Source organism: Hibiscus syriacus, unplaced genomic scaffold, assembly GCF_006381635.1.
Source record: "Hibiscus syriacus cultivar Baekdansim isolate YM2019G1 unplaced genomic scaffold, ASM638163v2 tig00111101_pilon, whole genome shotgun sequence".
Taxonomy (NCBI): domain Eukaryota; kingdom Viridiplantae; phylum Streptophyta; class Magnoliopsida; order Malvales; family Malvaceae; genus Hibiscus; species Hibiscus syriacus.
This window is the reverse complement of record NW_024062986.1, coordinates 75,766-91,341: the sequence shown is the minus strand read 5'-3', so window position 1 is coordinate 91,341 and position 15,576 is coordinate 75,766. Positions and strand designations below refer to the sequence as shown.

Below are 15,576 nucleotides of genomic sequence, written 5' to 3'. Positions count from 1 at the left end.
TTTAATTTTTTTTATATATTTTGAATATGTTTAGATGCTGGAGATTAATCGAAAAAAATCTAATGTCATCTTATTAAAATTATAAATAATTTAATTTTTAGTTATATTTAATAATAAAATATAATTATAATTTATTAATCAAATATATCCAGAAAAATAATCATGTTTAATTACTCAAATAGTTCTTCAATTCTCAACCGTTAAGTAAAAAAAAGAAGAAGGAAAGTTATCAAAAATAATTATACGATTCAATTACTAACAAGTTTTCAAACACACCTTATATATATATATATATATATATATTATCTATTAAATATAATAATAGAATATTATTTGATATACAAACAATATAAAAAATAATTTTCTAAACATTGTTCGAACAATGTTGAATGTCATTTTAAATAAATTTAAAAATTTAAATTATTTAAATATTGTGTGAGAAATTATTATTTTTCTTTCAATATTTTAAATAATAATACATAAAAATATTACAAATATTAATAAGTGACTGCTATACCTTATGAAAGAACTTCTTTGTGAACACATTTTCTCCGTCTATCAAAGCCTATGAAGTTTCTTTGCTAATCAAATACTTTAAAGATTCATGATTATTAACCCTTTAACATTATTTTTTATAGATCCACGTAATATGTTAAAGATTAAATTTATTATCAGACAATTATATCTTTTAATCTTACGATTTTACAAGTATTTATCATGATATTAGGTCTGACATCAATACTAATTACTAAACATCAATATATAGAACCGCATACAATATTGAGGAAGGGGTGAGTTCTAAATCATTCTTAACTATCACAACCTATATTTTACTATTAAACATGTAATACCAAAAGGTTTTTTTTAATAATATAATTATAATGTAATAATTATTCAGAATTTTCATACTGAATTGATAATATATGCACAATGGTCTAAATTCAAGAGATCTAAATAAACCAATATTTTCTCTTACTAAAAATTAAATTAATTAACTATATTTGTTAGGATTGCCCTAGATAGTTTAAGAATTAAAAAAAAGGGCTCGCTAACGAGATATATAAAAAAAGACTATTTTTATTTTTTAAAAAAAAGGATAAACATTCCACCAACCCAAATTTATAGAATTAGGCTTTTTCCTATTTAGGTTCGGCCAACTTAGATTTATGGTGAATGGTAACCCAGCAAAACTGCTTAAAATGGGACACCCTGAATAAACAATTCATTTTATCAAAAAGAAAAGAACACCGTAATGGCTCTCTCTCTCAAGTCAGCAGCAGCAGGTTTTCTCCAGTTAAAGAACCACAACACCATCTCTCCCCCATATCGGTTTCCCTCCGGTAAAGCCTTTGTTTCAACTAAGAGATTCACTCCAATGGCTGTCATAACCACCGCTCCAACTCTTGGCCTTTCTGATACCTTCTCTAAATTGAAAAAACAGGGCAAAGTAAGCATTTCCCCCCCCCCTCCTTTTGACCTCATGGGTATTCCTTTACTGCTGTAAGTCGAGCGTAAGAATTTGATTATATAGGCTTATTATGACATAAATATTCCAACTTTATATTATATTCATCTATTTTTTTGTGTGGTAGCCAGAGTTTCTAGTTCATTTTAAGCTTGCATTTGAGAAATCATGGGTTTGTTAGGGTAATATTCCTTGCTGGATTGATTCTTTCATGGGTTATATCAGTAAGGTAGCCAGAGTTTAGTTCACCCTTTTTACGACTTTGACCTTCATTGCCTTATTAGATTGGTTTTGAGATTCTAGATAGGTGATGTGGCTTTATTTAGAAGAAGAAAAAGATGCGGTAGTTTGATGATGTAAATTCTACACTTGATGAAAGAATACCTTCGTTATTTTGAAAATTCAAGAAAAACTATCAAGGAAGGATGAAAGTTTTTAGGGCGACAAAGTCGCGACTCACATGACATGTCTCTTGATTCAAATTTCTTGAAACAAATTTCTATGTTTAGCTCCCTAAATTGTTTCAATAAGGATGAAAAATGTTTATGTTCAATGACATGAAATTTGTACTTGCAACTCTATTATACTTTAGCCATTGATTGCTGAAGGTTGCTGTCTAGTCTAACAAGCATTTTATTTCCTAAGGTTGCATTCATCCCATACATCACAGCTGGGGATCCTGATCTTTCAACAACAGCAGAGGCTCTTAAGGTCCTCGACTCATGTGGCTCAGACATAATTGAACTGGGTGTACCGTACTCTGATCCTCTGGCTGATGGTCCGGTAATCCAGGTCTGTTAACAATGTAGTTCTTTTCGTGAATCTATTTATTTATTTTTCAAATATCTTACTGATGTTTCTTTTGTTTAGGCGGCAGCTACGCGATCATTGGCAAAAGGAACCAACTTTAATGCTATTCTTGCAATGTTGAAGGAGGTAGGACTAGTGCCCAGTGCCATGGCAGCTATGTTTATTTCCTAACCCGAGGTTTGTATTATAATTATGTATTTTTAAATTGTACAGGTGGTTCCACAGTTATCTTGCCCAATTGCTTTGTTTACATATTACAACCCAATTCTGAAGCGTGGGGTTGAGCAGTTTATGAGCACTGTAAAGGATGTAGGCATACACGGTAAATAACATGTTATGCTTTTGCTTAATTTAAAATTTCATTGCTATTCTATTATACCCCATGATTCAATTTAAATCTGTAAATTCTAGGCTTTGCATATGCATTATTCTGTTTTTATGTCATTTAGTGCAAAGACTCGTATGTTTCTCAAACTCCAATTTATCGGGCCAGTGTCATTGCAATTAATTGACTGGACAAGTGCTACTTTTGTAACTGTTGAATGTTAATTGTTCCATAGTTATGCTTTTGATTGTTTTTTAGAATTTCTGATGAATGATTCAACAGTGCCTAACGTAAATTATGATTGTGACTAGTTCCTTTGCTCAACATATTTAGCTTTATTTGTAGCCACAGTTATGATTATTTTTTCTTTTTAAGTTTTTGGGGGTTTGTTAAGACAAAGTAATTTGAACTATGGTGTTGGTTGTGCTGCTTTTGTTTCTATCTTGGGATTGTTTTTTATCTAATCCAAAACATAGGCCTGATATCTATAACTTGAGGCTTTTTCATTGAGGAAATTAGCATGTTTTGCTCTTATTCCCTTTAAGATTCCCAACATTTGTATGATGTTCTTACATCGATAATTCCATAAATCCTTGCAGGACTTGTTGTTCCGGATGTCCCTCTTGAGGAGACTGAAATTTTGAGAAGAGAAGCTCTTAAAAATAAGATCGAACTGGTACGCCCCCACTACAAGAATATACTTAGTTGGTTTTACTATAGAATTGGATATTTGAAGGCACGTTAGGAACTGATTACCTATCCGATTCCATACTGCATCATATATCTTCCTCTTTTGCTTTTCTGGAATAAAAGTCAAATCTAACATGGCTTATCTGCTCGTGCGGTTAAGGTACTGCTTACAACACCAACTACACCGACAGACCGAATGAAAGCTATTGTTGAAGCATCAGAAGGATTTGTGTATCTTGTAAGACCCTCTTCCAAATTTGATGACACTTTTTTTCGTATTATTTTCCATGATTACTTACGCCATTTACCAGGTCTTTTTATGAAAAGTTTTGTTACAAAGAAAATTTGAATTTTGATTAATTCCTTGCAACCATTTAATGTTTCTTGTCTGCTGGAAATTCAGGTGAGCTCAATCGGAGTTACTGGTTCCCGTGCATCTGTAAGCGGTCGTGTTCTGTCCCTTTTAAGCGAAATTAAGGAGGTTTGTATTGACAATAAGAGTCAGTATATCACTAATTAGAATGCCAAGTATTAAATAACATTCTTAACTATTCTGTGATCTATAATTAGTTCGAGCTGTGCTCGGTGCATTTGTCGAAGTCATTATAAATATCTTTTGTATTTAAGCAACAAATTAACAAACTTTTAAGACATTCTGATGGTCGAAGCCCCCTTTTACTTATATTTTGAAACTTTGCTATGGCAGGCGACATCCAAGCCTGTTGCAGTTGGTTTTGGGATATCGAAACCAGAACATGTGAAACAGGTTGGTTTTTGAAACACACAACTGGATGCATGAGTATTTTCCAAGTTTTGGCCTCTATGTGAATGTTGATAACATGAACGAGTATGTGGTGATTGACAGGTAGCCGGGTGGGGAGCCGATGGTGTGATAGTTGGTAGTGCCATGGTGAAGGTGCTGGGTGAAGCCAAGTCTCCCGAGGAAGGATTGAAGGAACTAGAGACTTTTACCAAATCCTTGAAATCTGCAATTCCTTGAACATCAGAATGGAACCGAATCAAACTATTAACATTTTTCTCCCTGGTGGTTTTCACTGAAATAATATTTATTTTCAGAGTTAAAATAATTGGGTAATGCATCTTGCATTGGTTGTCATTTCTAGGAAATCTCAGCTTCATGCATTGGTTCTGGTAAATAACTACCATAGTTTCGATGAGGTGTTATCCTACCCCCATATAGAAAAGTCGTGGTTCTTGATTTTGAATTCTCTTCCCCTCCATATTCTAAAAATAATATTCAATTATTATCATCATTCAATCGTAAGCATAATAAAATAATTAAGACCTAAGCGTTATTTCACTTTTGTGGTAAATTTAAATTAATAATTTTATTTTACTCATTTAATTGTATCAATTTCATTCTTTTATCGTGATCATTTCAGAACTAATGTAAATATTTAATAGCCCTGAATCCTGTCGACCCCTACCTCTTACCATATCCGATAAAATAATTTAATAGGCTCAGTAGTCAGTACACTAAACCAAAGGCCCAGTTTAGCTTTCTCCACACGATTTCAACTCTCTCAAGCTAACAGTGCATTTCAATCAAACCATTATTACGTTGTTAAAGCATCCCCTCCCGACTCCAAAAGTTTCTTCAAACATCATTTATTCAATTCACATGGCCACTAAAGCATATCTTCGCCTAATAAAGGTTGCGTACTGGTCACGGAAACTATGATGAGAATCGTCACCAACTCTCTGGGAAGAGTAATTTACGTTGTAATATACAATGCATGAAGGAAATAGAAACATGTTGAGACGACAATTAAGTCATACAAGTGCATATCTGCATTTAACGCCTCCCAGATGCCACCGATTCTGCAGAAAAGAGGTATTTAACCCGTGAAAGAATAGAATCATGTGCCGGATCATACGGATGATCCTTAGATGGAATCTCCAAGATTGCTGGAACAGGCTTGCTGTAGCTATCCACCAGAAACCTTATCATATTTGCAACCTGCAATTAACGGGGTAGTAGGGCACAAGCTTAAATTAGGATACCAAACTTGAGCTGAAACGCATTGCAAATATAAACTATACTCGTTTCTGGATTGGTACATCGTAGATAAAAATATGAAAGTTAAAAAATCAGAAGTCAAAACCTTTGATCAATCTAACTAGCTAGTAAGGTAATAGCCAACAAGAGAATAAGACGGAGCTAACTATAGCAAAAGGGAAATTTATCAAAATGATAGTAAAAGCATGAAAGATGTGACAACCCATCTTGTGCAAAAGAAATATGCTCTCGGTGCACTGAAATATGCAGTAGTTGTGCAAAAGAAAGTGTAGGTGCTGACCGAAGTTTACAAAAACATTGTATAAAATGCCAGATTTTGTATTCAATCAAATCTCGTCATCGGTATTACTATTTACTAGTCTCTTTGTTTGTTGTTGATCATGTAATTCATGTAAAGTAAAGTTGGCACATATAATCACCCAAACAATGCACTTCATCACTGAATCCAGTTTACACATCTTTGACATGAAGGCAATCGGTTAACACTTCACAGATAATTGACCAACCGTCACTTCTACAGAGTGGTATAAATGTGAATTAATTATGATGATGGAAGCAAGAGATTTTACATGATCCTAGCTTGTGGGCATTTCATATCTCTCCACCACACATTAAGACTTCGGTGTTTAATATTTGCTTAACCAACATATAGATATTTGCAGAAAACAAGTGATGTTTTATGGCACATATGCTGCAAAATGCTTACATATTGGCTAATCAGAATGACAGCAATATCCTCCCTTGTTGTGAACTCCTTAAATGCATCTTCAACTTGTTTGACAGTGGTTTCTAAAAGGGAAATAAAGAGCACTCAGTGAGTGAATGATGAAAAAGCTGGTGATATTAAATTTGATTATGAAGAAAAATAAACCATACAAGATGATTGTTTATAGAAAGAAAGAAAAAAGAAGCTAAGAGGAGTACAAATCTGGAATTTATTCTGATCCTGAAAGTCAGACCGGAGTACAATGCACTACCGTTCCAGTTTAAGTTTCCCTCCCCTCCCTTGCTACCAAATGAAAGAACATTTCCTGACGAATGGTTTATTACTTAATTTTCCTAGTTGACAAACAAACAATGCAAAATGAAATAAAAAATTTCCTAGAAACCTTTCTTTTGAGAGAGAAACCATTTTGTGTTTCCATAAACAGTACAAGGCACAAACACATGGTTCCACCCAAATGAAAATTTTAGAACCAAGACACCTAAAAGTCCGAAAGTAAAAATGACTTGAAATCAGAAGTTCCGAGAACATAATTTAACTATGATCATATGTAACTAACCATGTAGTTAAATTGATTATAAAAAGTATCAAAATGAGTACATTTAGTATAACAATTATATACGGCATTTTCCTTATTGAGCATCAGATCTTGTTCTTCCCATTTATCTAGACAGTCAATAAACCACAGTCAAGCCGAGCATAATTTGGCTAATTCTGATCTCTTAAGGTGAGTCATAGAAAGCAAGTACTGGCGAACCTTTGAATTTCACGAGTGAATAAGCAACCAATATCAAGTAAGCAACTATAAATGTTGACAAGAGTTTGACAAAGACCATACTCGAAAGGTAAGTTTTTCATATAATAATGACAAAACACTCAAAGTTGAAGTCCATACTTGAGTCTACAATAAGATAATTTGTCTTCCTCCGCAAGTCAACGTACCCACACCAGCCAGCAGAAAACCAACCACCGTGTCCTAGCCCAACAATTTATAAATCAGACAAGTCAAGTCAAGTGCATTGAAAATCACATGTAATGGCATTATCATCATATTAACAACACTCGTAGAACATAAACTCGTCAAGCCATGCCCTACACATACTCTTATTCTTGCTACGGTCTACTAACAAAATGAGGAAACATGGTAAATAATTGAATAAATATGTTTTGCGGGAATCCGATAAACTGTATGGCAACTAGTGAACTTGTCCTATAACATACCGGAATCATTTAGAAAATGCAGAACTCGTCATTAAATTCATGGTGTTATGAACTTATGAAGATTTGTCATAGAGCTAAATCTAAATGGTATTTACTATTCATCCCCATACAAAAAAAGCAAGCAGAATGAGTTTACAGATCAGCTAAATCTATATAGAAGTGTGAATTTTTCTTATAACATACGAGAATCATTAAGTAAATTGCAAACTCACCATGAAGTTTATGGTGTGATGAACTTAAGATAATTCATCATAGAGCTAAATCTGAATGGTATTTACTTTTCCTACTCATAAAAACAACAAACAGATTAAGCCGAGTTTGCAGATCGGCACGGGACTACTAAGTCCAAGCAGCATGCATCAAACTTGTAACAATTCACCCGATAGCTGCTTCAGTTGACGTAACTTATCCGTTCTTTTTTTAAGGGGGGAAAACCTCAAATTAAACCTTTTCTCTGTTTATTACGTCTGTTTGTCATAAAAATTCAGACAGGCAGAGTTAATTCAAGAAGAATGACCGACGAATTTATAAGAGAAAAAACAATAAAGTGACAGAAAAAGGGAAAAATAAGAAGAGATATGTGTACTGATTTAGGCAGCTTCAAAAGAAACACTCACCTCATCGGCAATCATTGCAATAAGAGCTGAGTTGCTAGTGGGGATTTGATTTCTGTTCGCCATTAATTAAGTTTTTTGAACTGCAAAATCAAAATATAGTTTAGAAGCTAGGCCCCTGATTTTGATTTGATAAAGAAATCTACCTTTCTCTAATGAATCGCCTGCGCGTGCTTTCGACGTTCAGTTTGAAGGATCTGCGCGAATTCACTGAGGCGGGCCGTATGTAAGAAATTTACCGGATAATACCAACACACATTGGATCTAGACGTTTTGATTCTGAGTAGAAAAACATTACCCCTTTAAACGACAACGTTTCTATTCTACTCCAGATTCTTCCTTCTTATCTTTTTTTCCCTTCTATAAAATCTTCGACTACGTGGAAGTCTTCCTGTGGTAGCAAAATTCCTATTACTGAGGAAAATTTATTTTTCTCCTCTGTTAAGTAGTAATTGTTAAATTATAATATATTTTATTTTAAGTTTTTAAATTATCTTTAATTAAAATTAAAGTTTAAATTATTATATATAACTATTTTTTAAGTGCTTCAATTATTTTTTAATCAAAACAAATCTCTATCCTACATGAGTTATAAAACATGAAACATGAGATGATAGAGGAAGTCGGGAGGTAAAATTGGCTCAGTAAGATATATGTGTTTTTTATTTAGTCCATTAGAATAAGTTAAAATTTATTTTGGGATTTATCGTCTTTTTTACAGTGACATGGAACTTGTCACCCCGAGGTGATGAGTTTCAATAAAAAAATATTTTTTTATTCGAGTTTCAATAACATTATAAAAAATACCATATATCCTAAAATAAATTTTGATTTGCCCTAATAACTCATTATTTTTATTTGGCTAAATCAGCCAAGTCGGATCTATCACCGCATGAACTTCCATCCTACATGTGTAATAGTGACATAATGCATACAACAAACTTATAGAATTATCTAATTTAAGTTTCAATAAAGTCAAGTTCTTCAAGAATTTTTGTGTATCGAAATAAAATATTTAACGAAAGTACTCGTAATTAGAACAATGAAGTATTTCAATTCACCACACTAGTTTAATATAAAATTAAAAAGACGAATGATATTGAATATGTAAGTGTGTCGAGCAAAATAAGGACGTAATTGAATATTTAAAATGTAAAAGGAAAAAGAGGAAGAATAATGTTTGGGAAACAACATTATCCAATGGTTCTCGTATATTGTACTTATGAGATCAAACAAGATCATTAACAATCGAATTTAGATTTTATTTGTGTTAATATCTGTTAAACCAATATATATAGAGAATACTCATTTTGACGTTGATTGATGTTGTTAGATATCAACATAGTTAAGTCATTTTTTTATACAAAAGCATAATGTGCAAAATAAAGAAACAACGAACTCTACCAAGAATGAGATAAATTTTATAACCAAATTGTCAGATTGTCTGGACATGATTTAAGGCTACATCTGAATATAATTATGGATAGAGAAATATTTCATGTAGCACCTCTTATTTAGATTAAACTATCGAATGGATCGAGTCCAGCTCAGTTGTTAGAGCACAAGGTTCTTAACTTTGAGGTCGTGGGATCGAGTCTCACGGAGGGCATTTCATTATTCGGAGGTCTCTTACGGAAGCTGCTCTCAACCTGGTGTTGGGGGTAGCCTACTATCTTACCTCCCCCTTATTCCATACATATGGGAAAAAGGGACAATCATTTTTTTATCGAATGGATATGTGACGTTATAAAATAATTTTTGATTCATTTAAGGATCAAAATGATACAAAGACTTAAAGTAATAATTAATTCATTTATAAATACAAAACATTAGCAAAGTAATATATTATATAAGGGTATTCATACATGTATCAATTTTTAATAATTAATTGAACACGTATAAAAATATCAGATAAATAATATAGATTGATTGTTAATCGATTAATATTTTGTGCAATTAAATCTATTTTAACTAAAAAATTAAAACTTTAATGAATAAAATATTTCAAAATAAAACATAACATAATAAATAAAATATTTTAATCACATGTACCTCTAACATTATAAAATATCTACATAACTTATGTTTCTATTGTTAAGAATAAGCTTATTCTTTTTACAATCTAGTCCTAAATTGTACATATTATTCAATTTGAATTTTTATTGCAATCTTTTTTATAAATTCTTTCTTATCATCAATTCCTTAAGTTTTCTATATCTCATCCCCAAAATATTTTTTAAAAAAATAAAATTATAAATATATTTCATAATTTTAGATGGCATTTGATTCATTAAGTAACATTGTAATGTGAAAAAATATAAAAAAAATGTATGTGTATATTTCATATGATTATTGAAAGTCATTAAATTAGATCAATTCATACTATGACAATATAAATATTTACAATTAAATTTGAATAAAAACTTAAAAAGCTTGACTCGATATAAATTTACTTAAATTTATAAACTTGATTCGACTCGATTTTTTAAATAAAATTAAAATCTTAAAGTAAAACTTATCGATTCATTTAGCTAAAAAAAATTAACTCAATTCAATATACTCACCCTTAACCGAACTAACATCAAACTTTAGACAACAAACCTAAGAAGAAAACGTGTATTGGAAGGGTGCATTGGAGTTTTCGACCTCGGAAGGAAGCTTCAGTAATTGGCCAACCGACAGTTTTGATTTTTGCCGCTATTCCAAGTAAAAGGCATTTTCCGAACAACAATACAACAAACCTAAGCCACTTTAACTTCCCAAGTTTCAAATATCCGCCAACTGCCAACCTTCTCACTTTCAACTTCTTACATTCTTATGCCCACTTTTATCCCCTCCTTGGATCCTTATGAATCAAGATGGATACTCGTATATTCATAAATATTTAATTTCTTTTTTATAAATTCAAATATTTAACATGAATTCAGATATTTAAATGGTAATTCTCAAATAATTTGTATATATATATATATATATATATATATATATATATATATATATATATATATATATATATATATATATATCAAATAGTTCTGGCCCCTTACCTGCCCAACAGAAACCACATTTCCAGTTTCGAACCCCTAAAAATCCCATACACCATGCGCACATCAATGAAAAGGCTCCCACCATAACGAAGTATATTTTGTTGGTTAAATTCCAAGTTCCTTTGGAAGACATCCCAAAAGTGATGGAACTAAGTTGCTTTCATATTAACCAACAGCTACATCTTGTTGCTTTTTTTTTTAAGAGTATGAGTGATTACAAGATATTATTTATTTAAATTTTTCTTAATCAATTAATAGCGTATACATCCCTTTCAAACGCAATTGCTCAAACTTATGTCTTTAAAAAAAATCAACATTTCTTTTTACTACTAAAGTCATTTGATGGGTCCCTGCATCTTGCTAAAACTTTCATTTTCTTCATTTAGAAAAGGGGATACAACCACAGGAGCAATATATCGGAATCAAACGTACATAGATATGGCAACTACTACATGGACAAACCCCCCTCATTCACAAGGAAACTACTAACCACAAATAAAGATTGAGTGGGATAATTTAGCTAAGATTTGCAAATTCAAAATCTTTTGTTTATGGTTTGATCAAATATCTCATACCGAAGAATTGACATCTGGTGGTCCATCTCTTTCGGGGGTCTTTTTGTTCCATCAATCAACCAAAACTGTGGGTGGGTGATACTAAAAAGGTTTTCCGCCCACACAATCCAGAACATTTACATTTTATGTTCAGGCCACAAATAATATATTATCTTTTATTTTTAATTAACAACACATTTGTTTACATACAGATTAATACAACAATACAAATTCATATAATATTAATTTACAAACTCAGTTTTTTATTCAATTGGTACCAAAATTAATTTTTTAACCAAGTGCACTTTTAAAATTAAAACTAAAACGTGTTTGTATATATAAATATACACCAAACTACTTTATTTATTTGTATATATAAAAAGATAGTGGTTATATTAAAGTTGTTCTTAATTATAGCTTGTAAACATATATTATACAATTTGTATTTATGTTTTAGTTTGTATATAAATGAAATAGTTATTAATTAAAAATAAAAGAAAAATCTATTACTTGAGATTTAAACATAAGATCTCTCATTTACAAAACTAAGATCAGAAGCAATTAAGCAAATAAAAACCAAGAAGCTTAGGCCTAACCTCACAGTGTTGGAGACTGCACGAGCCTGCTTCCATCAGCATAAAATTCAGTTCCATTCCTTTAAGAACAAAAACCATTAAGAAAGATTATAAACTGACAAACTTGACGAATAAAAAATGAAAAGGGACAGTGAATTACCAATTTCATCTCCATGCTCTGAGTCCACGAATCACTGCAGAAGATTAAATTAAAAAAGGAAAAGGAAACCAAGTAGAATAAAATGAGATATGGAATTAGTTTCAAGGAAAGAAGAGGAAGCGGCTTAAGAACAAAATTTCTAAATGCTAAACCATTTTATTCATATTATCAGATCAACCCTTACATTTAAAACAGAAGGGGATTCATGTACCATGGTATTTGCTTCTCTAATAACCCAACAAGGAAAATACAAGAGAATAAAAAAAATCAAAAGTCAATCATCTTCAATTACTGAAGCCAAACCAGTTACGATCTTAGCCGCAGATAGGGAGTTCTTGGGCTTTATCTCAGGCGGCTTCCACTCTTCGTTCTCCGCCTTTTCCTTTCCTTCTTCAAAGATACCAGACAAAGCGAATATGGATTCCCCCAGCTCAGAATCTTCAACTGAGTTTTTCTCTTCCTCCTCAGGATTCAACTCAAACAAAGGTTGGCTTTTCTCTTTAGCTACGGCTTCGAATTCAAATTCTTTGGGTGCTTCAATTGTGGGTGTGGGTGTGGGTGTGGGTGTGGGTGAAGGTGAAGGAGTGGTTCGGTTATGAGGAGAGAGCCATTTGGCCTTGACGTACTCAGCTTTTCTCCATGGAGGAATGTGCATTCCCTTCTTCTTCAGGCTTTGCTTTACCGCCTCGGAAATAATAGCAATTATCTTCTGGAGACGATCAGCTTTGCCAACGAAGATGAAGGGAAGCGCTTGGATGATCGATTTATAAGTTTTCGTTGATCGGGCGATTTCGAATTCTGATCTGAAATCGATGTCGATCAGCAATCTTTCCCCGTCATTATCACATCCATATATTCATATTCCCCTGCTTGTTAAAAATTAACTATGATTATATCCCTGATTATTAACAGATGGACTAAACACTATAAATTTCTTTTTAATTAATTTGAAGCCAGAGATAACGCTACTTTCTTCAACCAAACACAAGTATGTCAAGTAAAGAGGTATTTTTAGTAAAGATGGCCTGGGAGAGAGAACATACCAGCGGGATAAGAGGGGGATTTCTCCCAATGAGATTTGCAGATAGAAGCATCGTATCCAAGGGCCAGTAAACCATCAGTAACAATTTTCCTGCAAAAATCATCTTTGCGTTTGCAGATCTTGTTATTCTCCACAATCTTTGCTGTATCGGCTAACAAATTTCTTTCATACGCACTAGCACAAGAAACCAAACTCTGCTTCATAAAAAGAAATTCAATTTAAAAACTAAATTGGAGAACAAATGTATTTTTGAAAGAAAAAGGAGTGTTTGTGTTATACCTTTAGAACTCCAGATGCTTCCCCAGAAGAAGTGAGATTGGGGTCACCAAAACCATCCATTTCATATTCGGAGCCTTCGCTGCAGTTACGATTGAAGCAGTGGCAGCGATTACGGCTACACCTAACCGCACCAGATCGTTGTTTCTCGTTGTTCTCTTCGATGAAATTCTGGACCATCTTAGCCAAGCAAACGGAGCTTGGCTCGAACTCGGCGGCGCATTCTTTGTTAAATGGCAGCTCATCGGCGTCGGCGTCCTTCTCCGTCGCGGAATTTTTCAAGACGCTTGGAAACTGCCGCTCAAACAGCCGCTTCAACCGAGATTTCATCACCGGTTTCACCGTCTCCAACCGAGGCGGCGCCACCTCGTCCAGCGTGTTGAAATCGATCGGTTGGATCTTCATACCTAAAGGCATGTTTCTCAGCTTCGTCAAAATTAAATAAACTCCTCCAATCCTTACCAACGGTAGCTCCTCTCCGAACAATTGTTGATTCTTCGCTTTGATAACTGGAAAACATATCGCAGTGTCATATGATCAGCAAAAGCAATTGACACAGAAATTCATAATAATTTTTATTTTTCGGGAGGGCCAAAATTCAATGCGGATTACCAAGACTAGACTCGATACTCTTAAGCTTGATTATTATATACTAATATTTGCCAGACAAAAGCATGGAATAACTTCAAAACTCTGCTATGTAAAGTCTTGTTTGCTTAAGGATGTTTTCCTTCTTTTCATCAGATACGGTTAAAGTTCCCGAAATACGCTACTGAAGGACGACGCAACGTTATTGCCTCTGAAACTCACGCGAAGATCATCAGTGGTGAGTGAAATCATCATTTCCTCATCAAAACCGATTCGATTCGATGCTCCGGGGAGAAATCACCGGCGACGATAACGTGTATAAAGAAGAAGAAGAAGAAGAGTCGATGAAAAGAAAGCGTGAAAAATGAAAATGAAGAGAGTGTTGGTTTTGTTTTCTTGTGAACTGGAAGGACGATGAGCAGAGAGAAGTGGTCCGGTCATTATAAAAGGGCGGATAGGGGGGATTGCTGACATGGAAAAGATGACCACGTCGTAACCCGGCGTGGCGGGAGATGTAATCGGTTGGGTTGAGTGGGTTTCATTTCAACCCGTGAACCCGGTTCGTTCCTCGGTCGTGGTTACACAATGCCACGTACAGGAGCGTGACTATAAATGATCCGTCAGTAATAGTAATCTTTATTACCCCTTCTTTACTAACCCATCGTCATGCGGAGGTTTCTGAAATGGCTTCATGATCTTCGCGTGGGCAGGGTTCGGAAACAAATATTTCCGTAGAAAGACGAAACTACCCCGTTTTCTTTTATTTAAACTCGCTACACGACAAAATGGTAATTTAGCCTTTTCACACCTCCCTTGGAACCAAAGGTCAGATGCTCTTTTCCTGACTTGGGAAGTAAAAAAATTGAGAGGTTGAATAATGAATACTGTAGTATGCTGTTGGACTAAAATACCCCTCGGTGAGTCCCACAGACTGTCATGATTAGGAAGAAGAGATGTGTTGCGGGTAGGATAATCATTTCAGAACAAATACGGTAAATTATTAATAAAGGTGAGGGTAAAGGAGGTTAAATATGTCAATTTAACACTCTTCTGAATGGGTCCAGTTTTTTACGCCGAAGGATACGAATTTGAAAATAGAGAGTATGGATACCTGAAGGATACGGAACGGGGCTGGTACTATAACACCTATCGACTATCCAGCGCCGCATTCAATTTCCAATATATTCAAAAAAATATGTAAATATATCTTTGGATCACTACGGAGCATATGACACCTTAAAAAAAGTAAAAATATTTTTTAATTTTAAAATAACAATATTTTACAGTTTCACATTTAAAAGGAAAATTTTCATGAAAATTATAAATTTGACATCTCAGTATTATTTTTCTAGCTCCGTCCTTAATTGGATCAATTACATTATACGTGCTTACTATAAAAAAATTTACATAATATGTCTTTAATTATAATGTATTTTTTTTATTT

At 33.3% G+C, this 15,576-nt stretch overlaps 1 protein-coding gene and 2 pseudogenes across 1 annotated transcript; 1 reads left to right on the top strand and 2 right to left on the bottom strand.

Moving 5' to 3' along the window:
• The first annotated feature begins 1,203 nt into the window (after positions 1-1,203).
• Positions 1,204-4,370, top strand: LOC120153627 (tryptophan synthase alpha chain-like). The gene is made up of 9 exons (XM_039165540.1): positions 1,204-1,447; positions 2,111-2,257; positions 2,336-2,401; positions 2,489-2,597; positions 3,200-3,276; positions 3,451-3,528; positions 3,694-3,771; positions 3,997-4,056; positions 4,156-4,370. Exons 1-9 carry the CDS (start codon positions 1,253-1,255, stop codon positions 4,288-4,290), a joined length of 945 nt encoding a protein of 314 aa, XP_039021471.1. The 5' UTR covers positions 1,204-1,252; the 3' UTR covers positions 4,291-4,370.
• Positions 4,371-4,903: 533 nt separating this feature from the next.
• On the bottom strand, positions 4,904-8,153 carry LOC120153629 (annotated as a pseudogene).
• A 4,197-nt stretch (positions 8,154-12,350) lies between these two features.
• On the bottom strand, positions 12,351-14,529 carry LOC120153625 (annotated as a pseudogene).
• Between the last annotated feature and the right edge of the window lie 1,047 nt (positions 14,530-15,576).